The sequence below is a fragment of the Trypanosoma cruzi genome, genomic scaffold, assembly GCF_000209065.1.
Source record: "Trypanosoma cruzi strain CL Brener 1047053513679 genomic scaffold, whole genome shotgun sequence".
Taxonomy (NCBI): domain Eukaryota; phylum Euglenozoa; class Kinetoplastea; order Trypanosomatida; family Trypanosomatidae; genus Trypanosoma; species Trypanosoma cruzi.
The window spans coordinates 49,573-73,979 of NW_001849333.1; the positions used below are offsets into that span (position 1 = coordinate 49,573).

The 24,407-nt window shown below is 57.5% G+C and overlaps 1 protein-coding gene and 2 pseudogenes across 1 annotated transcript, besides 11 other annotated features; all 3 read left to right on the top strand.

Annotated features, from left to right (window-relative positions):
- Positions 1–241: part of a sequence feature (areas not merged during assembly with more than two copies in the genome that could not be assigned to a particular haplotype) that runs on past the window's edge.
- Positions 242–401: a sequence feature (areas merged during assembly that could not be assigned to a particular haplotype. This can correspond to areas where the two haplotypes were merged or to regions with more than two copies in the genome that were merged during assembly.).
- Positions 242–409: a mobile genetic element.
- Positions 402–11,057: a sequence feature (areas not merged during assembly with more than two copies in the genome that could not be assigned to a particular haplotype).
- On the top strand, positions 1,356–11,744 carry Tc00.1047053505037.100 (dispersed gene family protein 1 (DGF-1), putative; the record flags this gene model as incomplete). Its single annotated transcript, XM_809372.1, has 1 exon — positions 1,356–11,744. One exon carries the CDS (start codon positions 1,356–1,358, stop codon positions 11,742–11,744), a length of 10,389 nt encoding a protein of 3,462 aa, XP_814465.1.
- Positions 11,058–11,417: a sequence feature (heterozygous, Esmeraldo-like haplotype).
- Positions 11,418–11,987: a sequence feature (areas merged during assembly that could not be assigned to a particular haplotype. This can correspond to areas where the two haplotypes were merged or to regions with more than two copies in the genome that were merged during assembly.).
- Positions 11,988–12,623: a sequence feature (heterozygous, non-Esmeraldo-like haplotype).
- Positions 12,624–24,407: a sequence feature (areas not merged during assembly with more than two copies in the genome that could not be assigned to a particular haplotype).
- Positions 13,722–14,102: a mobile genetic element.
- Positions 15,944–15,963: a microsatellite.
- On the top strand, positions 16,656–18,440 carry Tc00.1047053505037.140 (annotated as a pseudogene).
- On the top strand, positions 19,799–22,120 carry Tc00.1047053505037.157 (annotated as a pseudogene).
- Positions 22,487–22,507: a sequence feature (AT_rich).

Consider the following 24,407-nt stretch of genomic DNA (forward strand, 5'->3'; position numbering starts at 1 on the left):
TTTTGTTTGATCAGAGACGCTCCCGGCATTGTGTGCCACGCCGATGGCGCCGGCTAATAAAGGAGACAATGGGATGGGGACACGAAACCACGCCGAGTGTCCCAGTGGAATATAAATAATGTGTGGGCACCGGGGATTTAAAAGAATGGAAGGAGTGTAACGTATTTATTTATTATCTGCAGGTGAGACATGCGCACCGATTTGGATGTCACGCAGCAGCGTGCAGTTTTTTCTTGTTTTTAGGAGCTTGCGAAAAGGATGATCGCGGGAGAGCTGGCTAACTTAATTAATGAATTTATATCCTGATAAATGAATGCATTCTTGATGATACTCTCTACCGTATGAATCTTTTGGGGAGAACGAGACTTTGTAGGGGCAGGGAGCCGATAGAGGCCAGATAATTTTTTGTGGTCGTGGGCACATATACAAGACACTTACACGATATATGTATCGCAATGTTTTTGTTTGCTCCTCTTGCGCCCTGTGTTGGCAGTTGCGCGTGGCTGCTGCTCCCCCGTTGTGTTGGTTGGGGAGGGGCGTGGCGGCGTCGGCGGAGAAGGAAGGCACCGGCCGCTGCTGACGGTGACGGTCTTTGCAGCAGGCGATGTGACGGGAGGACGTCACCGGTGTCACAGTTAACCGAGATGGATGTGGGCCGCACCGCATCTCTCTTTCGTCTCATCATCCTCTCAGTCCACAGCAGCCACAGGCCACAAGCACCGCGTGGCAGCGGCGCGACCACCATTCGGACGGCTGCGAGCCAATCGAACTCTGCAATTGATGTGGACCCTTCTTCCCCGTGTCTGCGTACTGCCGCCGTGCTTCTTCATTCTTCTTTTTCTTCCTGTGTATGCCGTGCGCGCATGATTTTGCTGCTTGTTGTGCAGTGCCGACTCATTGGTCACACCAGCGACGCCAGTGGTCATGTTTGTTTTTGCCTGGGATCCGCTACTTGGCACGGTGGCTGTGTGGGCTGCGTGGGCGGTGGGAGGGCGATGGTGTCACCGATTTGATTGCGTTTGCGCGGCTTTGTGCCAGTGGCTGTGGTGGGGACTGTCTGAGGCCGGATGCTTCTGTATGCCACTGTGTTTAGTTACTGTTGTTGCTGCCTCTGGCCTCTTCTCCTCTGACCGAGCATTTAGAGATATTTTGGCTTGACCAGCACATCTATCGTTTCAAGGTATTAGTTATTTCTCGCGGCAGTATTAGGACTAGTAGTAGTGGTATAACGGTCTATCGGATTTTTGCTTTTGGATTCTCCATCCATAGGAGGGATTTATTAGAAAGGTGCTACTGTTGACGGTGTGAGTGCGACACACTACGATAGCCGTGTTGGTACCTGTTTGGGTCGGTGGATGAGGTCTGTGGTGGGTGCGTGTCCGCGCAGCCGGCACCGTGTGCAGCGCAGGGCCATTGCGGCTGTGCGTGTGGCGCTGCTCGTTGTGTTGGCGCTGGTTGCGGCGGCGGCGTGGATGCCCGCGGTGCATGCGGTGGTGTTGCGACTGCGGGGCGGCACGGTGGACAGAGCCATCACGGTTGGCCGTGCCGTGGACACGGTGCTGATGGACGGCGTGTACATCACGAACGGCGTGGCTGTTGTGTTCGACGTGCCTGCGATGCTTCCCGGCGCGCTGCGCATCGAACTGAGGAAATGCGTGTGCGACGGCGGTGCGCAGATCTACGTGCGTGGCTGCAGCGGCGAGCCGGCGAGTGACCGGAGCCTGGAGGTGAGTGTGAGCGGGCTGTCCGGCGGCTACTGCTCGCTTGTGTTTGTGCACAACCTGCCGGCACACACGAACGTGACGGTCCGTGACTCGACGATTGTGACGGCGGGACCGATGCGCTACTCCCAGCTGAGCGGGCTGACGGACGCGGTGGCGTCGCCGCTTGTGCTGCACGCGACATCGCTGTTGCAGACGCAGCTGCGTGTGAGCAACACTGTGCTGAGGTCGTTGCAGGCGGGCGGGTCGGCGGTGTACGTTGGCGGCGACGTGGACCTGCTGTCGAGCGCGGTGGTGCTTGACGGCGTGTTGCTGGGGGCGTCGGGCGGTCCGACCGCGTCCGCGATGCGTGTGGCGTCCTCGTCGCGTCTCAGCCTGCGGGTTTACTCGGTGTTCTCCGTGACGAACGTGTCGGTTGTGAGCAGCAGCGGCGGCATTGTGCTTGGCGAGCGCCTCGCGGTGGTTGATTCGGTGCTGCGCTTCGTGGGCGTCGAGGGGTCTGTTGCGTCGTCGCTGGTGCGCTGCGACGGTGGGACGATCGATGCCGGCGGGTGGCTGGACCTGCACGACGTGTGGGCGGTGGGCGAGGCGTCGTCGGTGGCGTCGCTGTCGGGTGTGACGCTGGGCGGCGGTGCCGTGTCGATTGCGCGCTGCGCTGCCACTGGCGCGACGCTTGTCTCCGGGCTGACGATCACGAGCGGCGTCGTGTCGGTGCAGTGCAACCGTGCCGGCGGCCGGGTGCTGCAGAGCAGCGGCGACTACCGCATGGCCGGCCTGTCCTCCGTGAGCGTGGTGCCGTGCGACGGCTGTGCGGCCGCGCTGGCGTGCTTCGATGCGCTGACGGCGTCGTTCTCCGACTGCGTGTGCAGCTGCCGTGCCGGCGGTGTGGGCGAGGCGTGCCTGCCGTTCGACGTGCCGCCTGCGAGGTCCGGTGGCGGTGGTGGCGGTGCGCAGGGCTGCGTGAGTGGCGTGACGCTGACGGAGTCGGTGACGGTTGGCGGCGGGCAGGCGACGGCGTGCTTCGACTCGGTGGTGTTCAGTGGGCCGATCACTGTGGCGGTGGACCTGCGCTCGATGGACGCGTTTGCTGACGCGCTGAACGTGACGCTGCGCCACTGCGTGCTTGCGGGCGGTGTGCGGCTGCGGATTGGCGGCCTCAGCGAGAGCACGGCGCGCCTGATGCCCCACGCCCTCGTCAACATGACGAATGTGACGTCGCTGGAGGGCACAATTGTGCTGCATGGCGCGATGCCGCTGCACTCGAGTGTGCTGCTGGCGAACTCAACGCTGCGCGCGACGGTTGGGGGGTCGCGGTACGTACCGACGACACGTGGACACGAGAAATCCCGGTACGGCCCCGCGCTTGTCTTGGACGGCGTCCGTCTTCTGTCGACGCGGTTTGTCATGACGCGGTCGACGCTGGTGTGTGGCGGGGGCTCTTGCGCTGCGATCCTCGTGGAGCGCGGCCTTGACGTGAAATTGTCCAGCGTCTTCTACATGGACAACTGTGCTGTCGTGTCGCGGGTGCACGTGATGTACGCTCTTGCGTTGGGCCTGCGTGTCAGCAGTGGCTCCGTGTTCTCCATACAGAACAGCTCGTGGAGTGCGTCGAGCATCGAATACGACGATGGCGCGTGTATGTTTGGGGACGTTGTTGTGGATGGCGGCAGTGTGCTGCAGATTGTGTCCAGCACGTTCCGTCTTGGATTTGCCATGCTCATTGCAACCACGCTGACCGTGACTGACGGCAGCTGGCTGGTGCACCGCGACAACGAGTTCCGGACCGCCTACGTTGTGTACGTGGAAAGTGAGAACGGCGTTGCGTTCCGCGATCGGAGTGTGTGGTCGATACTTGACAACAACTTCACGTACGGCTCCTATTCGTCAACCATTGTAAGTATGACAAACGATTGGTCACCACCGTCCGACTCGCGCCCGACCATCTACGGCGTGTGCAACGAGCTAAGGGGCTCACCTGTGACGAATTACCAAGACGAGCTTAACATTGGAGCACCCGTGACGGCACTGGACTGTGGTGCGTGCACCGTGGACGCCGTGTGCTTTGCAGCGAAGACGAGCAGCATCCGCGGCTGTGAGTGTGTGTGCGCTGCTGGCGGCCACGGCGACACGTGTCTGCCGGCTGCGGTTCCGGACGGCCTTGGACCGCTTCCGCTCCCGGATGCGAGGGACACGGAGGTTCGCTGCGTGCACGGTGGCAGCATCAGCTCCGTGGATGTTCCTGATCCCGGTGTGCGTGGTCTGTGCTTCGTCAACGTGACCTTCACCGATGAGATCGTGCTGGACCTGTGGAGCTTCGACGCACCACAGCAGACACTCAACATCACGCTGCTGCAGTGCGGCCTTGTGGGCCTGTCGATCAGGGGGTGTGGTGCGCGCGTGCACGTGAGCGTGACATCCTCGATGCTGGATTCCGGTGCTTTGGAGTTTGAGGGTGATTTTTGTGCGAGTTCCCAGATACTGGTGGCGGGCAGTACGCTCTTGTCGACGGTGAGCCGTGCCATTGCCTTTTCGGATTTTTTTTTTGATGCGAACTCGACGCTGCTGTTACTTGACAACTACATTGAGGGGAATATTTACGCAGTCTATTTCTCCATTGGTGTTGTTGATGGTGGAGGGATCATCGTGAAGGGGAATACGCTAAGCACAACGGAGGAGGACGATGGAATGGAATCATGTGCTTGCGTTTACGCTGTTGATGTGAAGAACGGCGGCTACCTTGACGTGGAGAAAAACACGATGAGCGCAGTCAGCGGCATTTATTTTTATGAGGATACCACTGTGAGCTCCGCGGGGCTGTTGAGAGTGGCGGATTGCGACTTTGTTGGCAGCGCGGAGTTTTTGGATTCCGCGCTGTTGTATTTGGCCGGCTCTGTGGCTCTCCAAGGTGGTGCGCAGTGGCGTGTGGAGGGCAACAACGTGAGCGCAGCCTCAGTAATAAGTATAGGACATGACCAACACAAAATTCAGCTGTCGGGCAGCGGCACTACCGTGGCGCTTGCACACAACCGTCAGGTGGACGATATTTATCCTTTTGCTGATCTGGATCAGTCGAACCTGATTGTGGTTTCACCCGCGAAGATTGTGGTTGGGTGCAACCTTCAGGGTGATGAGGAGGTGTCGTACGGCGGTTTGTTTCCGGAGGGCGTGGTGATTTTTAGGTGTGGCACGTGCAACGAGGACGCGGCGTGCTACATGCCCGGGACGGAGTCGGTGGACCGCAGCTCGTGCTCGTGCAGCTGCAAGGACGGATGGCATGGCGCGTCGTGTCTTCCCTTCGAGGTGCCCGACACGGTTGTGCCGCCCGTAGCGGAGAGAGCCGTTGACGGCGACACGAGCTGTGTGGTGGACCAGGCGCTGACGGACCTCACGCTGACCATGTGGAAGACGCACCACTGCTACGTGGGTGTGACATTCAGCGGCGTGGGTGCCGTGCTGACATTTTCCTTCGACAGTATGCCGCTGCATCTCCCCATCAACATCACGCTCACTGGGTGCACATTTCGTGAGGGTGCCGCGCTGCAGTTTGTTGGGGGTGCTGGGGCGGCGGAGTCATCCGGCGTCCTGATCCGCGTGAGCCGGACGGTGATGCGGTCCTCCGCCGTTGTGTTTGCACGTGCCCTCCCACAGCACTGTGACATCGCCGTCACGGAGGTTGACGCGGTGCAGTCCTCCGCGGTCCATTTGCCGGACACAGTGAACAAAATGCTGAGCGTAGTAATGCTGCACGACGTCGTGTTGACTGCGTCCTCGCTGTTGGTCAGCAACGTAAATGCGCATGCATCGAGGTATGATGGGTTTGGTTTGTTCTCGACCGGGACGCTGACGCTGGTGGGTGGCAGCTCGCTGTACACGCGGTACTGCAGCTTCGATGGCTACACATACCTGTTCTACGTAAATATTCTCGGTGTGAGTGACCGCTCTGTTTTTGCGCTGCTCAACAATACAATGGCCTCCGGAACGAGCCTATTGTATCAGCACTCCCGATTCAGCGTGTCGGATCACAGCGTGCTGCGCGTGGTGGGGAACAGCGGCACCGTGTCCAACGCCATTGTCACAGACGAATTGTGGACCGTCCAGCGGTCAAGTTGGTTGGATTGGCGCGACAACGACGTGGGAGTGGGTGCGATGTTCTACGACACTGAGTCCGCATTTGTGAGCATTGGCAGCAGCGGTGTGGTGACGCTGACGGGCTGCAAGATGGGCTCGACGGGGTTGTCGGTATCCTTGCTGAGGTGGGTTCGGGCCGGCTACCGGTTTGTTGCTGGGTGTCTGACGGTCGCGGGACGGGAGGTGACGACGGCAGCCGAATTGGAGCTCCACGGCATCACCAACGTGACGACGGTTGCTGCGTGCGGGGAGTGCACGAAGGACGGCGACTGCTTTGCCCCGCTGACGACGGCTGTCAGCGACTGCAGGTGCCAGTGCGCTGCTGGAGGGCACGGCGAAGTGTGCGTCCCGGCGCCTGTGCCTGCTGGCCCACCGCCACCGCCACTGCCACCGCTGCCAGTGTCGCCACCACTGCCAGTGCCGCCGGTTGGTGAGTGCATCAGCGACATGGTGTACCCCGAGGTTGCGCAGGCAGTGGGCGGCGGGCTGTCGTGGCTGTGCTACCGCAACGTGACGTTCAGCGGGGACGGCATGAGCCTGACGGTGCTGGTCGGGGCGATGACGGGCGACGTGGCGAACATCACTTTCGATGGATGCACGTGGAGGGACGGTGCCGTGCTGTTGCTGTTGGGCAACGCGTACGCCACTGTTGGGGCGCTGAACATTGTCGTCACCGGCAACACGTTCCGTGACGCGCTGCTTAGCCCGGAGGGTGTGTTTCCACCGCACACGAACATCACGATCAGCGGGAACCGCTTCACTGTCACGAGGCTGATCCCTCGGTCGGGTTTGGACGTTGACAGCCCGTCGTGTGTTGTGATGAATGGGCTGGCGATCAGCAATGACTCCGCGGTGGTGCTCAGTGGCAATGTGTTTCAGACCGTGTTGGCATCGTCGAGCGCCATTCACGTTGTCAGATCTGCGCTGAGGGTGTCTTGGCAGTCCGTGCTTGCGGTGGTGGGCAACACGTTTCATATGGACGGCAGTAACGGTACGCTGATATATCTTGAAGGGTCTAGCCAGACCTCGTCGCTGGATGTGCTGAACAAATCTGCCGTGGTGGTCCGAGGCAACCTTGTGGCGAGGCCGGTGCAGTACTTCATGCACATTTTGTCGACCTTACGTGTGGAGTCTCTTTCAGCGGTTGTGTTTCATGGCAACGACATGCAGGGAAGCTTGGCTGTGTTTTATTCAACTTTTACCGCCAACATCTACTACAACTCCTGGCTGCAGTTGAGCGGCAACCTCTGCCGTGAATCCCCATTGTATGCGTTTACTTTATTTGACCCCAGGGTGAATCTCCGCGACTCCACGGTGTCTGTTTCCGGCAACAAATTCATGTCCAGCACGGTCACGCCGACAGTTCTGCTGATACTCAAAAAGTCCCGCGATCTCACAAACGGAGCGATTGTGGCGGCGTGCAACACTGTGAACGGCGAAGGGGAAGCGAAATACGCCATTCCGTCCGTGTACAACGCCACCATCCTTACCTGCAGCGATCCATGCACCCTCGCGGCGTCGTGCTTCCCTGCGTACACGACAACGGCCTCGAGTGATGGCTGCGCCTGCAGGTGCGATGAGGGCGGCCACGACGATGCTTGCCTGCCCGTCGCTGTCCCCGAGCCACCGAGCACCGACGGCGCCGACTTGTGCGTGCGGGACGTGTGTGTGGATGTGGAGGTGAACGCCGGTTTCGGGATTTCGGTGGTGTGCTACGTTGGTGTGACCTTTGCGGCGGACGTCGTGGTGGACGTGGAGCCGATGTCAGGGAGCGTGCGCAACGTGACGCTGGTGAACTGCACGTTTGTGGACGGAGCGAGCCTTTACGTTGTTGGGTGGCTGTCCGACCCGCCTGCTGGTCAGCGCGTCGATGTGTTGGTCAGCGGGCTTGAGTCGCGCTCCGGCGGCGGCGTGCTGGTGGCGAACCGCTACCCGCCGGGCTCGCGCGTCGCTGTGGTGGACTCGGTGCTGATCGCAGAGAAGCATGTTGCGTATCGCGGCGCCTACGGCCTTGGCGATGCCTCCGCGTGCCTTGTGGTGCACAACGTGAATCTGACGGGGAGCGTGCTGACCATTGCGCGCACGCACGTGGCGGCTGTGTTCCGTGACGCTGTTGGCGTGTTGTTTTTTGGCGGCGTGGCGCTGTCGTCGCGCGGTGCGCTGTACGTGGACGGGCTGTCGGTGCAGACGGCGCTGGGGCTGTGCGTGTCGGTGGAGGGCGGTGTTGTGGCCGGCGGCGGCTCCGTGGTGGCGTTTGTTGACAGCGACTTCCTGCTGTGCAAGCACGCGGTGTCTGTGCGTGGGGCTGTGAGCGTGTCGGGCTCCGCTGTGGCGCTTGTGCGGAGCGAATTTTCGTCGACGGAGGACTACGCGGTGGCGTTTTATTCGACGGTGAGACTGGCCGGTGGGTCGATGCTGCTGGCGAAGGGCAACGTGCACGACGGCGTCTCGAGGGAGATGCTCTACGCCGCTGGCACCGTGACCGCTGCTGGGAGCACGCTGAGCTTTGTGCGCAACCGAGCGCTGCTGCCGCGGATGCTGTCGCTGAGCCTGTCGCTTGCGGCTGGGGCGCATTTGAGGGTGGCGTGCAACGACGCTGGTGGCCGAGTCCTGTTGACGGCGGAGGAGTACGCAGCGGCTGGTTTTGGCGACGCTGGGAGCATCGAAGTTGTTGGGTGCGACGCCTGCGACAGGGACACGCACTGCTACGCGCCCGGGACTGCGTCGGCCAGCATGAAGGACGGTGTGTGCGTGTGCGTGTGTGGCAGCGGCGGGTACGGCGAGGCGTGCTTGCCTGTGGGAGCTCCCGCGCTGCCGCCTGCCGTGGGCACTGCGCCGAGTGTGTTTGTCCGCGAGGGTGTGACGGTGCAATCGGTGTTCGTCGTGCCTGCCGGTGCGAGCGAGGTGACGCTGCGCCACGTTGTGCTGGACGGCGTGAGTTCGGTGCTCTACGTGCCGTGGATGGCGCGAGACGGCGTGCGAATCGTTGTGCAGAACGTGTCGCTGCTGAACGGTGCTGTGCTGTACGTGATGGGCGGTGGAGCGTTGCGCGGTGCGGTGTCGGCGGGGAGCGACGAGGGCGGGCCGGTGGAGCTGTCGGTGTGCGATGTGGAGGCGCTGAACGGTGCGCTTGTTCTGACCGGCACGTTCCCCGCGGGGTCTGTGCTGACGGTGACGGACTCCCTGCTGGTTGCCGCGAGGCCGACGCCGCTTGTGTATCTTCCCGGCTCGCAGTCCTCGCCGTACGCACCGGTGCTGGTGCTGTCGGGCCTGCGGCTCGTGCGGTCCGTGCTGGTTGTGTCCGGCGTGGCCCTCGTGACGGTGATGACTGGTGGGCGGACGGTGGTGGTGGACGGCGCCGTGCTGGAGCTTGTTGGTGGCGGTGTTGCGCTGGACGCGGCTGTGTTCGGTGGCGAATATGCGTTGTACGCGAGTGCGCGCGTGGTTGCGTCTGGAGGCGCTGTGCTGCGCGTGTCGGGGAGCCAGGTGTACGCCGCGCATGGGTTGGTGTTTGGCAGCGGGGTGGAGGCCAACGCGTCCGCCGTCGTGGTGAACGACAACGCCGGTGCGCTGACGGATGGCGCACTGCTGGAGCTGCGGGGATCGGCGTCGTTTGTGTCCGGGTCGTGGCTTTCGGTGCGCGGCAACAGCATCAGCGGCAGGCTCCTTTCGCTGCCGTCGTACCCGCGCCGTGCGGAGGTCATGCAGAGCATTCTGACGCTATACGGGAACGCCGGCAGCGGGCACGTCGTGATGGACGGCACCGTTGCGCTTGTGGGCGCCGGCCGAAGGTTCTTTGTGGGGTGCCTGACGCTCAACGGGCGGGCGCTGCACCCGATGGACTACAGGTCCGCCGGCATCGTCGGGAAATTCCGTCCTGTGGCGTGTGGCGTGTGCGACGCCGACGTGTCCTGCTTTGCTGCTGCGACGAGGACGATGTCGGGGTCGTGCCGCTGCCGCTGTGCTGAGGGCGGGTACGGGCGCGACTGCCTGCCGGTGTACCTGCCGCACGTGGACGGGTGCAACCGCACGTCCGCTATGCCGCCGCTGAGCCGCACAGAGATGCTGACGGAGACGCGCAGCCCGATACCGACATGGACGCTGGGCCCGATTCCGACGTGGACACCGACACCGACGGAGTACGGGCCGACGGAGACGCTGCAGGTGACGGAGACGTTGGCACTGTCGCCCACGCGGACCCCGACGGCGTCGGTGAGCAGCACGCTGTGGTGGAGCGAGGTGGCGTGCCCGACGCTTGCCGTGACGACGACGGCGGCTGGTGGGAGTCTGACGCAGAACGACATCCGTGGCGGTGGGAGCGCCGTCCCGACGCGGCTGATGGTGGCGCTGCCGCCGCCGTTTCGGTGGGCACGCGATCCGCAGCTCTGCACGCACCTGAGCTTTGTGCCGGTGTCGACGGCGCAGCCGCGCGGGTTTGGTGGTCCGTGGGGAGCGATGCTGCGCAACGCGACGTGGGTGCGCAACGCGACGAATCCGTCCACCGTCCTGGAGCTGGCTGTGCCCGTGCATCGCGGTTACTTCATTGTTGCCGACGAGACGATAGTCATTCGCTGCGGCGCTGCGGCTGTGTCTGGCGGCTGCAAGGGTTTGCTGCTTGGGTCCTTCACAATCAGGTCCGACACGCTGCCCGTCGCTGCCAGCGCCCTCTCGGCGATCACCGGCGTTGTTGCGGGTGCGGCGGCTGTTGCCGTGGTGGTGACCGGCGGGCTGGGCTCCGTCCTGGAGATGCAGGCACTCGGCGTGTTTGCGAGGATGTCATGCGCCTCGGCGCAGGAGCGTGCGAGCACCGTTGCGCTGCCGTACTTTCTGTCGGTGTTCGCTGCCCTTGATCCGCTGTGGATGGTGGTGGGCAACGCGCTGCTCGCCGCTGTGTTCGGGTGCGTGCACTGCGGTGTGACGGCGGCCTTCCAGCGGTGGCGCGGCGTGGACGCGGCGAGTGCGTGGGCTGCGATGCGCTTCCCGAGCCTGACGTACGTTGTGGCGCACGCGATGCACCTCGGCATTTTCTTTGGCTCGGTGCTTGCACTGGTGATGCCCGGCGCCCGCGTGCAGCACTACGTGATTGGTGTCGTTGGCGTGCTGTACGGTGCGGCGTTTCCTGCTGGCGTGTGCTACTTTATTGCCCGCCACACGGGCGCGAGCTTTACGAGGTACTGGCAGTTTTCGAGGAAGCCGCTGCACGAGCGCCTGCTGTACCCCGTCGGGTATTGGCACCCCGCGGCGCAGCAGCGGATGTACGGCGGCATGCTGACGAACATGAGGGGCAGCCGCGTGTACTGGTGCGTGTTCCAGCTGTCGGTGCTGTGCGTGGTGGGCCTGATTGCGGCTGTGCACCCGCCCGTGGGAGGCTGCCACGTCCAGTACTTCTGCATGGCTGCTGTGCTGCTTGCGGGTGCGGGCGTGGTTGCCTTCACGAACATGATGCGCTCGGCCTTCCTGACGGTGATGCACACTGCGAGCCTTGTGCTCCTTGCGGCGCTGTGCGTGGTCAGCGCGGCCAACCACCTTGAGCCGAGCGACGGCGGTGCGAGGGCGTACGTGGCTACGGTGCTGCTGCTGACCACTGTGCTGCTTGCGGTCACTGTGTACGGCGTCGTTGTGTGGTACGTGGAGGACCGCCACTGGCAGGAGCTGCGCGAGCCGCGGCGTGGAGGGCTGGGGGCGCTGCTGCGCGATGACGAGGATGGCGACGAAGAGACGCAGAAGCTGCACGAAATGACGTCATTGTCGTACGCCTCAGGCACCACTGTTTCGTCGTCGTACCGACCACCCGCACAGCTGCAGCCCATGGCTGGTGACACCCGCTCAGAGGCCCTGAGCCCACTGGACCGTGCATCCAGTGCGAGCCATATGATCGGCTACGCCGCCATCTGACGTGCACTGCGTGGAAGTATTAAGTGTTTGGAGCTGGTTTATTTGAGGAGAGGGCGCGAGGTCACGGATTTGCCGCGCACCACAGCTATATATCGTTGACTGCACCGGCAGCCTTTTGATTTTTGGTTTCTCTGAATATTTTTACTTTTTCAATTTGGGCGGTTACATTCCTCTCTCCTGTTGCACGATGACTGTGTGGGAGGGCACGCTCGTTTCTGCTATCGCAATTCCTGCTGTTGTGTTGTTTTCTGTCGTAACTTTTTGCTGTTGTCCGTGGAACTCCTTGCCCATTTTATGCATTGCACGACGGATTAAACAAGCCACGTGTTGAAGTATTCTCTTTTCATTTTTTTTTTTTACTTTAACTCAGATTATTATTTGGGAGGCACCACAATTCTCACGAGCAAGGCAACGAATTAATATTGTTTGTAGGGATCCATGCTCACAAGAGGGCCTTTGAGTGGGATTGCGTATTGAGGTGCGAGCCTTTTCCCTGAGCTCCACCTGCTTTGCCAGAGCGAGTGCACAGGGCGACCCATGTCTCTTTAGCGGCATTGGCAACAGGCACAATTATTCCAGCACCACGATGTGCTTGTCTTTGAGCGCACCGCTGCCACGATTGATACTTGCTCATGTGGTCACGTGGAACGCCGGGGCCGTGGATGATGCAGCGCTGGAATGCATCACGTGGCACGATTGGCTAGTTTTGGTTTTTTCTGGCAACGGATTAACGTGCAACCAAATTCATTTTGAGTGGCTGCGTAACGTGTGTGTGTGTGTCATGGCTTTCATTGCGTTTCTCCTTTCAGAGGGATTGGCGTTTTCTTCCACTTTTTCACTTGGTGGGCACGGACGTGCTCTACGATGGTGGCTGGCGTGCAGGTCATCGAATTTATTTGGGAAGGCACGAGGGAAGAAAGAGCGGCGTGGCCGTCATTGCCGGGGAGTTCATTGCTCGACATGGCAGTTGTTGTACTGGAGTTTCCGCTCCACAAGGCCAGCCAGCCCAAATACTGAGCGTGCGGGTGAGTAAATATTGGATCGTTGAGCCTTTGATGTCTCCTCTCCAATGCAGGAATGCCGCCAACAGCCTTCAGCACCCATGGCACAGCTATTGTTCTCGTAATTTTTGCATTCCAGTTTTGACTCAGCGCACATAAGTTGATGCCGGAGGTTCCGCGGAAAGATGATCGGATGGTGGCACTCACAGTTCCCGGCATCACGGAGCGCTCCCTGCCACAGCGTCCCACATCGATCTGTTTGCCTAGAGTAACGGACGCCCATATTTGACCTGCGTGTAATCGCGTCACGGAGAGCCCGGCTGAGGCAGGCTTCTTGGAGCGGGCACTCAAATACCCACTCCATTCTAAACCGCTGTTCTCAACACGACCGCTGCTGTGCCCCAATGCCAAAAAGGGAAAATGAGAGACGATGGCGTTCGGGAACACTAAATAGAGGCCATTGCGGCTCCACCCCTCATCGAACACAGAACTTTGGGACGGCATGCGAGAGGTATCTACGACACGACAGGAGGCGGCGTTATTCAACGCGGTGTTTTCCGAGAAGAATGCTTTGAACAGCGCCTCGACTGTGCGGCTGCCGGTATACGGTCCGCACAGCGTCCCGGCAGTCACGGTGTGGGAAGTGCGGTGGGCCCTGCAACAACTCCGGCCAACGTCGGCGCCTGACAACGACGGCATCTTTTTTTGGCTTCCACAAAGGTTTAGCGATGTCCTTGAACCACGTCTGGCAAGGGCAGACACGAAGGTTCTCCGGGAACTTACAAACGTTCTGGCATTCTGGAAGCGCTGCGCTTTCATTTTGCTATTTAAGCCTGAAAAGGCACCGGATGCAACCAAAAATGACCGTCCGGTCCGCATCACCTCATCACTCGCCAGTGTCTGTGAACGGGTGGTTCTGGAACGTGCGCTTCTGGCTACGCACGGCCCGATGTGTGACGCACAATATGGTTTTCCTTGTTGCCGCACGACGGTGGAAGCAAGAACAACGAGGACCTCTGTCCCGCTGCGTCTCGTCGTGGAGACCCCTGAACGCCGGCGAGAAATTGGGTGCAACAATCATCCGAGCAGGAGCAGCAAAGCATGCCGGGAGAGCATACCGGCCCTCCTAGGCTTTACTGACGGCTTTTGCAGGGCCTCACACCGTCACATTATGAATAGTTTACGATCCTTGGGTGTCTCGACGTAACAGCAGAGGTTTATGCTTGCCTGGCTGACAGATAGACGTGGGCGCACCTTTCGTACGGGATGTTACTCTGTCTGGGCACTGCTACCGTGCGGTGCTCCTCAAGGGTCTGTTCTTGGACCGTGGCCATTCGAAGTGTTTCTTGATGACCTAGGACATAGCTTCCATCCAACGCATTTACCGGCAGCCATTGTCACCCCGATTGTGCACTTTCCGATCATTGATCACACTATCACTGCGGAAATTGTGGCCTATGCGTGTGATGTGATCGTGAGGGCTACCGTGCCCGGCATAACTCATTTGGATGTGGCGATGCAACCGCTCTTTAATGCCATCTCGGAGTGGACAAGAGCCAAGGCTCTTCCACTCTCGGACAGGACCTACTTTATGGCGATACGCATTGCAGGGCACCACAAGTCTCCTGTACCGGATTTCTTCGGAATTAACGGACGACGGTGCCCCTGCAAGGGGTAATCCCATAAGATCCTGGGGGTTACGTTGGACGCCCTCACCAGTTTCGAGGAGGATGTCCGGCGCCGCAAGGACAGAATTCAACAGATCATCTTTTGCCGTAAGTCTCTGTGTGGAAGACGACACCCCACACGGGTGCGGTCTTACGCATGGACGGCAGGACAGATTCTCTTGTGTGGTTGTGAGGTCCGCACACTTTCCCACGCACACACCCTCACTGTTGTCACAGTTGTTGCAAGGCTGGACCTCAGTCATCAAGGCGGTTGCGGGACTACCCAGGAATGCGGGAACTGCCGACACCCATCTGGACAGCGTCTTCTCCACACTTGAGGTCTGCGTGCAAGTAAGAATCCTGAGGGCCGCAGCAATTTGGACTTCTTTGCCGGGACATTGGTGGACCCAATATTACGAGCCTCTATCCTCTGCAACTTTGTGCCGGACCTTCGCCTGCTGGTGTATCTTCTTTCCTCCTACCTGTACGAATTGACCGCGTCACTTTTTACCTCTTGGCCGTACGAACGACATCGACGGATGCGGCGGAGCCGTTGGACTCATTACGGCACGAACTGCCCACTGTCACATGCTGCTTTCTGAACACAACACCGTCATTGAAGGATGGCCGGATGGCGGTGTCTCGGAGGAGAGGAAAGGGGGTTTGGTTTCCTCTTTCACAACGGTGTACAGTTCATAAATGCTCCTTGGCCTGTGCTTGTTCGTCACACGCCCACGTCAAAGGATGCGTGCACCTACTCTGTGGAGATTGACGCTGGTCTCGTCTTGCTGAAGAGGGTTATTCAGTGCCTCCACGAGCTTGGAGGACGCAACACACTGGTCCTACTGTGCACGGACGGCTTATCTTGGCCACAACACGTAGCCATTTGCCCGGTCCTATGCGATGTCATCCCGGGCTATTTGTGGTCCATCCGCGCCGATACCACTTTCTTCTCAACAAGGGTGATAATGTTGCATATTTTTGCCCACTGCGAGGATCACTGGGGGGACATGGTGGATCACGAGGTCCAGGAGGCAGCGAAGAACCTGCAACGCACACATTCCCCTCATGGCACGTGGACTACTTGCGCAGCCACCGGCGGGCAATAATAAAACGGTGTCTTGTTTTGTTCACATTGTCCCAGAGGTCACATCAGCGCACCATTCGTACAGGCGCCATTGCACAACTTGCCGTAATTCCAACGTCATTACCGTACTTCATCTGTCGCGACGTTATTTGGACTAGGAGTGGGAGATGCTGGCTTTTGGGTTGCAGGGCGATACTCTACCTGAGGAAAGGTGAGAAATGGACGTACCTCCACTGCGGCAACAGCGGAACGGCCCATTACTGCGGCACGGCGGTTCACGTGCTGCTTTTTTCCGCAACCCCCTAACGTCAATAGTCAATGCGGCAGCATTATGGGGCAATTCGAGTACGGAGCTTTAAACAGTGATAAAACACTGCCACTTTTTCTGAGGTTTCACGCGGAAGAAGAGGGCAATAACTTAATAATGGCAGCATATTTTATACTTTGTTGTTGTTGTTGTTGTTTTTTGCGCTCCCACTCTGGTGTGAATTTTGGTCAAATTGGTATCTGCGAGTGGAGGGATGTAATATTTTCACAGGTGCACGAAAAAAAAAAAATGGTGTTGTTTGCTCGAGTTTCTTCTGTGCCACTGCCGTCCTGTGGGCTGCCACAAACAATGACTGTGTGTATTTGCCCCGTGGAACTTGTGGGTGCGCGGTGCTGGTTGATTGGAGGGCTCGAGGCTACGGCTGCTGCGCGCCACAGAATTGATTGTTTCTTGCACCGGCACTGTTTTTGATTCTTGGGTTTTGTGACATGACTCTATTTTGGGCGACTGCTTGCATGACACCTTCCTCTTCCACGATGACTGTGTGGGGAAGGTGCGCTCGTCACTCTTGTTACTCCCAGTGTTGTTCTTGTTTACTCTCACCAACACTGTGCTGGGTGGATGGCGCCCAATTGCCGCCGTTGCGGTGGCTCCTGTGCGTGTGGTGTGCATCGCACACTGTGCCGTCAAACCGTGCTTATGGCTCTCTTGCTGAGGCTGTCAGTCATGCCTGTGACCTTTGTCTCTTACTCTTATTCCCTTTTTTGATTAGCGGCCAGTGTTCAGCTTTAACTCAATCCAACTACGAAAACAAGCACATAATCAATACTTACGCAGGAGTAAATAAACAAAGCCATCTCACGGGCGCGGAATTCAACGAAGGTGGTTGAAGGATGGAAGTGCTGGAGGGACAGTACGGGCTTGTGTACAATGCGAGGTGGCATCATTTCGTGGAAGTTCCTGACGGTGAGGGGACGGGAATGGAGGTGAGGGAGAGGGAGCCACCGCAGTCATGGACGTACAGGGCAGTTGGCCGAACCCTCGAAGAGGATGACGGTGTGCAGCAATCCGGTGCACCGCGTCCCAGGCTGATGGTGCTCACCTCGGACAAGGGATGGCCGCACTCGTGGAAGGGGAAGTGAATTCAGTTGTGATTGCCATGTGAACTGTGAGGTGGGGCGAGTGTGGCAGACCGTCAAGGACGAACTAACCAAGTGGTTCAGCAGTCACGGTCGAACCGACTTTAAGCCCAAGAAGCGTGTGCTGATTGGGACGTCCGGGATCGGGAAGTCGATGGGTGCCGGTTCGCACCTCCTCTACCAGCTGCTGCACTGCGGTGCGGAGCAAATCCCTGTGGTTGCGTACAGTGTTGCGGAACAAACATTCCTGTTTGACAATACCACCAAGACGATGTCAGAAGACGTGGTTGAGCCGGACACCCTGAATATTGTGGACGGCTTGCTCGACCGTGGGTTTAAGGGGTGTCTTATCTACGACGTGGCAATGAAGGGTTGTCAACCGTCTACTGCTTTGTCTTGCAAGGGATGGGGCATGATTTTGGTGACGTCACCACACGCGAGTTAACACTAACACTGGGCGGAGCAAGTTGGAGCCACACGAATAGTAATGAATTGCCCTGAAGAAAGCGATGTGAGGGTAATTTGCGTTTGGAAAAAGCACAATCGGCCTGCGCAGCGGCAAGCAGATTACGGGCACGAGGTGAAGGGTCGAATGGATAATGTGGGGCCGCTTCTCCGCTACATCTTTGATGAGCAAGCATATGATGATTGTATTGAGAAGTGTCACGAAGCCGTGGATGGGATGGCCTTTTTGGAAACCGGGTATGGCTTTGTTTTGGGGGATTCTATGACGTGGGACGATAATAACGTGTTCCACTGACTCGCGAAGGTTGTACGAGTACGAGAGTGAATGTGCAATTTCGGGTGGCATTTCAATGCGCCGATATCTGCCCATCCTGGAAATAAAACATTGTGCATGTTGGCAATGCTAATGCAGCCGAATGATTTTCATTTACTCATATTGAGACTCCAGCATAATTTAGTATCAAAAAAAAAAAATGGAAAAGTGCACCGTGATTGCATTTTTGGGTGAGGACTTCATAACTGCAATACGACACAAACTGAGGGATCTGAAGCGAACAACACGACGTCAGCCACACCGCTGTGTGCCGGAGGTGTACTCACAGGAGCGCCCCACCAGGCACTGTGTTTTACTGTCACTGGAATACTTTTCCGAGAAGGTTGGTGTAAATTGCTGGGCGTTGCACATGCCGGAGGTGGAGGACTTTCCGCTGTTGGACGTCCTTTTTTTTGTGGAGTCAAATCCAATGCCGCTGGTGGTCTGCAGATGAGTACTGCGGGTGGGCAGCACACCACAGCCAGCACTGTGAAGCGGTTCGCTGATCGTCCGGGGGAATATTTTAATGGTTGGGATGAATTTGCTCAGGGATTGTCGTGGGAGACGATTATTTATGCACGACACGCAGACAGCACGCCGATGAATGGCTGGCGAGATGTGATGTCTTCAATTTCAAGGACAAGAGGAAGGAGGAAGAATAAATCGAGGTGTTCTGGGAAAAAGGGTACGCCAGCGCCGAGTGTCAATATCGAAAGAAGTAATGAAAGGGGCGAAGCTCTCCGAAGTGAGGAATAACAACAGAAATGAAAAAAAAAACAATTAGGGAATAAAGGGGATTTTTTGATTTGTAGTAAAAACATTGGGGGCTGTTTCATATAATTTTGGATACCTTTGTGTGTGTGTGCGAGGCATGATCGGGGAGATGCTCTGTCATGAGAGAATCATTGCGGCCAGCGGTGTCGCAGTACTACAGCATTCTTCATTTTCTTTTATTTTGTTTTATGGCCCATTATTAACGGAGGCATCTTCAAGGCATGGATGACGAATAATTTCTATTGGAGAAGCAGTGCACTCCGTGTGACCGCGTGGAGTGAGGCGCCGCATCGCACTGAGGGCGGGATGGCAGTGAATTTTTTTGTGCCACGCCATGGCTGGATGAGGAGCCACTTCCGCGTGTGGCTGGTGGTGTGGGCGCTCGTTCGGTGTGCGTTGTGTGTTGGCTGCGTGGCTGTGGCCGCGTCCTGCAGGCTGTGGGATTGGACGAGAGGCGGTGGCGGTGTGTCTCTCTTCTCCTCGTCCTCGTCCATTGGTGGGTGGCTGCTGGCGTTGTGTGCGTTTGTTGTGTGGAGGGCCGAATCCTCTTACCTGCGGACTGACGGCACTGCGATATTTTTTTTGTCTCTGTGTGTGTGGGCTGGTGTGGAGTTGCCGGCCAGTATGAGGGTCTTGGCGGTGCTTTTCGCGCCCGTTGTTTGTTTCTTTTGTGTGTTTTGTGCTGCTTCTTGTCTTTTTCCCTTGTCATCTTCTCTTCCTGTGTTCCTGCATGGAGTGGCCGCATGCTCACGAGCCATTTTGATTGTGAGTGCCTCCCGACGGCATCCATTTGTCTCACTCTCTTTCTTTCTGCCTCTCTTCCTCTGTTGGGTGTGGCGTGTTGCACCGCGTGAGGGCTGACCCGCACACACCGACGGCCCGCCGTGACGCCCGTGATGGCCGGTGCGGAGTGGCGGTGCGTGGCGCTGGTGTTTAGCGGAGCGGGTGGGTGCGGTGTGCGCGAGAGGGTTTGTGCTCTCCTCGCACCCCGCGTGTGTGTGTGTTGCTTTTTTCCGTGGGCGGTGGTCCTCCGTGCTGTCCCTTCTGTGTTGTCTTGTCTCCCGCTCTCCGCGTGGGTGCTCTGCTCTGCTCCCCACTGACGTGTCTGGTGTATTGTTGCTGTTGTGTCTTTCTTCCACTTCTCGCACACACACGCTAGGAAGGGAATGAAAGCAAGCGCGAATCGCTACTGCGAAAGTTGAAGGCTCTGAAAGGACCAACAGCAGCATATATATATATGCTCTCACGTGTTGCTGCAGTGCAGGCACCCCGCACATACAACGGTCGCCGCATGGCCGGATCCAGCGGAAGGAAGAGAGAGTGAGCCGCAGAGGCCCAGCATGTCCCGGCGTGTGTTTACTTCCGCGGTACTGTTCCTCCTCGTCGTGATGATGTGCTGCGCCACCTGTGGAGCTGCGACCGCATCGACGGGGGAGAATTAGGTGATTGCGCGGCTGCCGTGGGTGGCTTTTATTTTCGTTCCGGGACGAACGTATTTGGAGCCGAAGGGTGGGACTGGTGCAAGTGGAAGGAGGGATTCGTTTGGATCGCTCGCTCTTGTGGGTGTTGGTGGACTGACGGTTGTCTTTGATGGGTGTTACACGACGCTTAATGATAGGGATGGGGCACCGAGTGGGCTTTCTCATACGGATATTGTGGCGGGTTCCATCTTTTTTGCGTGGAATTTGTCGTCTTTTTTTTGGTGAGTTTAATAATGGCCGGAATGCACACATCGTGTTGAGCACAACGGATATAAAGGGTGGTGTAGACTCCGCGTCCAATCCCACGGCAATTGAGGGCGGCGATAGGGCGTTTCTTCGTGCGGGAAGCTAGCAAAAGTTTGGTACGAATGGTGGGTTCAATTGGGCATTGAGAGACTGTGATGTTCAACTGGTTGTGGGTGAATTCACGCAGCCCAATGACGGCAGACGGAGCGAGCTGATCCACTGGTGTGAACCCAAATTGCTGTGATCACAGATCATTCCCGGACTCACGAACGCGGCGCGAATGGATTGAGGGTTTTTTGTGGCTCCAGGCGTTTTGGTGATTGGCACGCTTGTGTCCCCGTGATTGCGTATAATGACGAAAAAGACGATTTCTCTATGATCATCTGTTCGACGGACGGCGGCAGAAGCTGAGTGCTTTCAAGGGCATTCTTCCTGCGGACTGCATTGACCTTCTCATTGCCGAGTGAGAGCCGGGACAACTTCTCGTGATTACTCATTGCTATGGGAGCCGGTACTGCAGAGTGCACGAGTCACGTGACAAGGGGACAATGTGGGTGGAAGTACCCGGGGCAATTGCGGGCGTTTGGGCCAATTCACAATCGGATCGTTGGAAAAAGAGCTTGCGTGTGGGAGCCATTGTCACTGCGACCGTTGGAGGAAAGAGCGTCATGCTGTAGGCTCGGAAAGTGAGCTCCCCGTGGTGGGAGAGTGAGGCCCGTGCGCTCTACGTTTGGGTGACTGACAGCAACCGCGTGTTTTGTGTTGGACCGGCTTTCGTGGACGCTGCTCTGAATAAGCTGATTGTCAACGTCCTGCTGTACTCGGATGGTGCGTTGCACCTTGTGGGAGCGAGGCACAATGAAGAGAAAAGCAGCCTGTTTCCTGCCTCCCCTGACGGAGGAGCTGCAGATGATCACTTTCATTCCCCGTAATTGGGCGGACGTGGACGCTTCCTTCTTCGCGTCGCCCATAAGTACGGTGGATCTGGTTGAATACCTTTCCAACGCAGGCACTGCCAACACGTGTATCGACGAGTGCCGTTGCGTGATTGCAACGGTGACGAATGGCAAGAATGTCACAAATGGGCTTCAATTCGCAGGGCAATGTTACCCGTGAACCGTTGGGAGGATAATAATCACTGTGGCTTCGTGAATTACGACTTCTCTCTTGTGGCGACTGTGGCTATTTGCGAGACACATGCAGGCGTCAAGAGTATCCCTTTGATTGGCGCGAAGGAAGCAGGCTGTACTGTGCACTTTTGGCTGTCGCACAGCCATGAAAGGAGTTGGGATGTGATTTTCAACGCAAACAAACACACCGGCCTTTGGGAGTTGAACAAACAATAACGAGTGGTGCTCACGCTGAAGGACCGCCAACAAGGCCTTCGTATAGATCAATGGTGAGTGTGCGTGGGATACTAAAACGACATCATCATCGGGAAAGGGGCCACGCACGAATTCAAACTTTTACATTGGAGGGGATGGGAGCAGTGCAAGCGACACAGGGAGCCAAAACAAGTATGTGACAGTGACGAGTGTCTTTCTGTACAACCGCATATTGACCCGGGAAGAAGCCGCAAAAGTTGGTGCCAGCAACCTTGCTCTTCCAGAATCTCTTTCTGGGAAAATGCTTGAAGGGCCGGATGATCCAGCGGGAACTGACAGTGGCTCCAAAGATGGAAACGCCTCTCAGCTCACGAACAACACTTTTTTGAAGAAGGGCTTTAGTGGCTACGGCACGGTGTGTGTGTGTGTGTGTCTCGGATCTTGTTGCTTCTTTTTCTGGGGCTCTGGGCATTGCAGCTCTCAGCTGTGTGAAACGGTGGGAGTGGAGCCGCGACTCCCCGTGGAAAAGGGTGTGCAGCTCCTCAGGAAGACTCAATGCACTCCGTTGAGGACTTTTTATTTATCCCTTTTTTTTCACCTCTGGATATAATGTGCTGCTGGTGCTTTTTAGGAGGGATCAGAACCCCTGCCTTTTTACTATTTTTTAATTTATTTTTTGTTTGCCGCTAGCTGCACACTTTCATGAGTGACGTGTTTCCCCCTGTTTTATTTGCTTTTGTTGCACCGCACGCGGTGCCGGCCTCATTGCTGTGCGTCCCGCGGACTGTACAAAACGAGGGGTGGAGGAAGAGGCCGAGTGCCTCATGAAATGTGAGGGATTTCGTGTGGACACGTGGAACACTGCGATCTTTTTTTCCCCTCTCTGTAAGCAACATATGGAGATGCATAATTCCTGCTGCGCTGAGGGATATAAGAAATGAAATTCCACTGAGGTGATTTCTCTTTTTTTTCTTTCTTATTATTTATTTATTTATTTCTGCTGAACCTACGCCTTTTTCTTGTTTTTCTGTATTCGGCGATTCGGTGCGGCTTGTTTTATTATTTGCTGTGCTGAATGCCACTGTGTGTCTTTGTGTCCCATTGGGTATCCCACTGCTAGCTGTGCAGTTGACACGCTCTCATCACTTTTTCTTTTCTGCTAGAAGGATCGATAGTCCGCGACGACGATTGTTTGTGTTCGCCTTTGCGACGTCAACAGATTGGCTGGACGCCGTGCCCCGGCCTGTTGAGTGCACTCGGAGGGGAGCGGATGGTGTGCACCGTGCCTCACTGTGAGTGTGGGGCGCCACCGCCACGACCTGCTGTGAGGCGTAACGCTATTCCTTCGGGGCAGAGGTAATTAAAGGACTGTGTTGGAATTGGCTGCGCCTCGTTCCTCTTGTTGCGGCTGTGGATGTGTGCTGTGCGCATTGCTGTTTTGCGGTACGATGTGGATGGCGGTGCTTCTGCGTGTGCCCTCTTGAATGCACCGTGCGGCGGGCTTCTCTTCTCCATGCCTTTGCCCTTTTGTGAGTGGGGGTGAGTGTGGGTGGCTGTCGACCTGCCCCGAGCATTGGGGTCCTCCACACACATGAGGCTCATCTTGGTAGCCTCTCGCAGCATCCATGCCTCGTGACAGGGAGCGAGGGAAGAGTGGCGTGTTTCCTCCTACTATAGACCTACCAATTCCGAGCAGTTGGAGTGAAATTAAAGGGAACAAGCGTGTGTTTCTTCACCTTCTTGCGGGAGGACGCGCAGAGGTTGGATTTTTTTTGTTAATCTGTTCGTTCACGGTGCCTGTGTTGACGTTAATGGGGGGTTTGTTCTCCAGGGGCATTCATTGTGCGATTTGCGCATGTTTGGTTTCCAATTTTTTCAGCACCACCAAATGGGGTGTTGCGCAGGATCGGCATACATGGATGTGCGAGAGCATTGTGTCGCTCGCCCGTAATAATACACAGGCACACAGTTTCAGTGAGTCTGACACGTCACGTTCTTCAGACCGGTCGAAATCACTTGTGGGACATCACTTCATTTTTGGCCTAGGGACGGCGAGGGAAACGGAGAGATATGCCGAGAACGCAATGCCCCTTCATAATACCGCGGGCTGGCAGCGACAAGGATCAGAGAGCTTCTACTCAACGTTGAGAAGACGGCAGCACTCTGATGATCCGGCTTGTTCTTTAGGAAATTGTAATGTAGTGTACACCGTGTGGGCCCTTTTGCTGCGGATATGCAGAGGGGTGATTTGGGGTGGAATTATTGTTGAAGGCAGCACGGACGCCGCCTGACCTTTATTGGAGGGATGCGTGCTGTTATTCCGTGCTTCCTGGCCTGCGTTGTCGCACTCATGCTGTGTGTGCGGATGGCCACAGTAGGGGAGCTGAATACGGTTCAATGTATGTTGCTCACGGGGACTGCGCGATACATGTATTTTTTGTTGGGAGGCCCCAAGGAGGGGCGCATCGCCGTTGCGTGCTTCCCGCGGCAGTCCATTACTCTGCGAATGTGCATGCCGCCGTCCGCTGCGCCACTGCAAGCCTTTGCCTTTGTGAGAAATGGGGAGCGTGACTGCTGTGGCGGTGGTCGAATGTTCCCGAATTGGTGCTTTTGTTGATACCACTTGGAGCGCCGAGCAGCGAGGGGCCGCACACGCCCAGGAGGTGGGAGTGTGTGCTGCAACCGCACTTGCGATTTGCAGTTGGGATGTGACATGTTTCTTTGTTATCTTTGTTTTTGGTGATATGCGGGGCAGCGGTGTGTTGGCGTGTGCGGGCTGCTCATGGCTGCTGGTGTTGCCTTTCCTGCTGTTCCCTCGCTCCACTCCTTTGCGTGCGACGGACCAAACGTTTTTACGGGCGTGTGGTGGAGCCGCGTTCTTGTTGGAAAAAAAGCCT